General features: G+C 46.1%; 1 protein-coding gene across 3 annotated transcripts in view; it reads left to right on the forward strand.

Annotated features, from left to right (window-relative positions):
- Positions 1 to 1,891, forward strand: part of HOXC4 (homeobox C4) — a 132,811-nt gene continuing 130,920 nt past the window's right edge. The window contains exon 1 of one of the 3 annotated variants that reach the window (XM_040425841.1): positions 1 to 233. In XM_040425841.1, coding sequence (XP_040281775.1) covers positions 216 to 233 — 18 coding nt within the window. In that variant the 5' untranslated portion in view covers positions 1 to 215. The remainder of the gene's footprint in view (positions 234 to 1,891) is intronic. The other 2 variants (XM_040425835.1, XM_040425838.1) reach the window with 2 other exon arrangements.

Consider the following 1,891-nt stretch of genomic DNA (forward strand, 5'->3'; position numbering starts at 1 on the left):
TGCAAATATAATGTGCCGCGGCAGTAAAAGATGCATTTAAAGGTGACTCCAGAAGAGGGAAGGGACTCATAGTCTGTGCTGCAATCTTTGGATACACACTACTTATGGCTTTGGGTGCTCTTTTTTAAGAAAGAAAGAGCCACTGTACATGGCAAGGAATAGCCAAGCAGTGCCCCAAGCAGGACAAAGGGATAACATCTCAAGGCTGAGGTGGCATGCCTGCACACAGAAAGGTAAGACTGCATGTTTTCTTATTCACTGTCTGAAGCTGTTCGAAACTGGTGTTGATTGGCAACTGTATTAAACATGAAGGTATGGAGTTTGTGCAGGGCTCTTACACTGCATTATGTGGTTTTGCCAGAGTTTGCAGAGATGCTTTGCTGTATTTGTTATCGATTTGCTGTATATTATTGAGTTGTACAGAAGGAGGATAGCATGCAGTATGATGGATGGTTTGCAGTAGGAGAAGAAGAAGAAGACTGATCTTGCTTTGGGTTTGGAGATATTTTCATAGCATTCGTTTTCTGACATACTATCCAGTGGTGCTGGTGTAGTCTCCTCTGCAGCCAGGGCTATGTGATTGCTGCCTGTACTTTCTACCAAGTATACGAGCAATTAAAGGTTAAAATGAAGGTTTCCTGAGATTGTGGTGTGCCTGCTCCTATCACTTCAGGATGGGATTGAGATACCTTGCTAAATGAGGTGACTATCTTCTGAGCACTGGGGAGGGATGAGAAGGGGTGGGTGGGTGGCTGTGAATGAGCACATCCCTTTGCCTTATTAAGGGTTTGTAAATGAAATAGATGAAAATCTGGAAATGGCTGTGAGGCTGTGCTATCCTGAGGCTTGCCCTGAGCACTGGAATTGACAGCATCTGCTCCAGACTGAGGACTGGGCAAGCTTTCCTAGCCTCCTAGGAGGGATATTTGAGCATTTACACCCATTTCTTCCTCTTGTATTTATGTTTTGCTCCCTCCTCTTCTTTATCCGACAAGGGATTGTGGATGTTACATCTTGTCACCCAGCTGATCCGTGGTTTAGGTAGTTTCATGTTGTTGGGATTGACTGTTTTAACGCGGCAACAAGAAACTGCCTTAATTACGTCAGTTCGTCTTCATCAAGAACAACGATTTCCTTTAAAGCTCTGCAAGTGGCTTCCTAGAGGGCGAGTAAACAGATCCTCTAAGGATGCCAGTGCCCGAGAAGTAATGGGAGGGAGCCCCTAAAGGATGCCTTTGCCCTCAAAGGAAGGGGAGGGAGCCCCTCTAGAAGGATGCCAGCACCAGGGAAGGGATGGGAGGGAGCCCCCTCTAAGGATGGCAGTGCCAGGGAAGGAAGGAAGGGGAGGGAGCCATTCTGGATGCCAGTGTCCGGGAAGTAAGGGGAAGGAGTCCAAATAAGGATACCAGAACCCGGGAAGTATGGGGCAACAAGCAGGAAAACTGGAATCCTAGCCCAGGCTTCTAGCTGTATCTAATTTGCTTTCCTTGCCATTGTTTCTTGGCAGAATGAGGCTCCTCAGATTATTGTGGCCAGACAAAAGGACTCTTTCCAACAGAAATCCTATTAAATTATTTAGTTATAGAGGCTCTAAACCAGAGCACAATGGTAGAGCATTATTACTGGCAATGAGAGCAGGAGGCTGCATTTACACGGAGCTGTTAAATGCTTCATTCGGGACTCCTTGAGGAAATGGGGGGTGGGGGTATGCAGGAATATAATATTTCTCAGACAGGGGCATCTGAAGCAATGTGGAATCGGATCCCCAGTCCACCTTTTAGCTTTACTATGAAGGTGATCTGTTCTCCTGTTACCAGTTCACAAGCCCTCTATTAAAACGACCAGACTGTGGCAAAGAGAAAATGTACAGTGTTATGTATCATACAGCCCT

The sequence above is a fragment of the Bufo bufo genome, chromosome 3 (assembly GCF_905171765.1).
Source record: "Bufo bufo chromosome 3, aBufBuf1.1, whole genome shotgun sequence".
Lineage (NCBI taxonomy): Eukaryota > Metazoa > Chordata > Amphibia > Anura > Bufonidae > Bufo > Bufo bufo.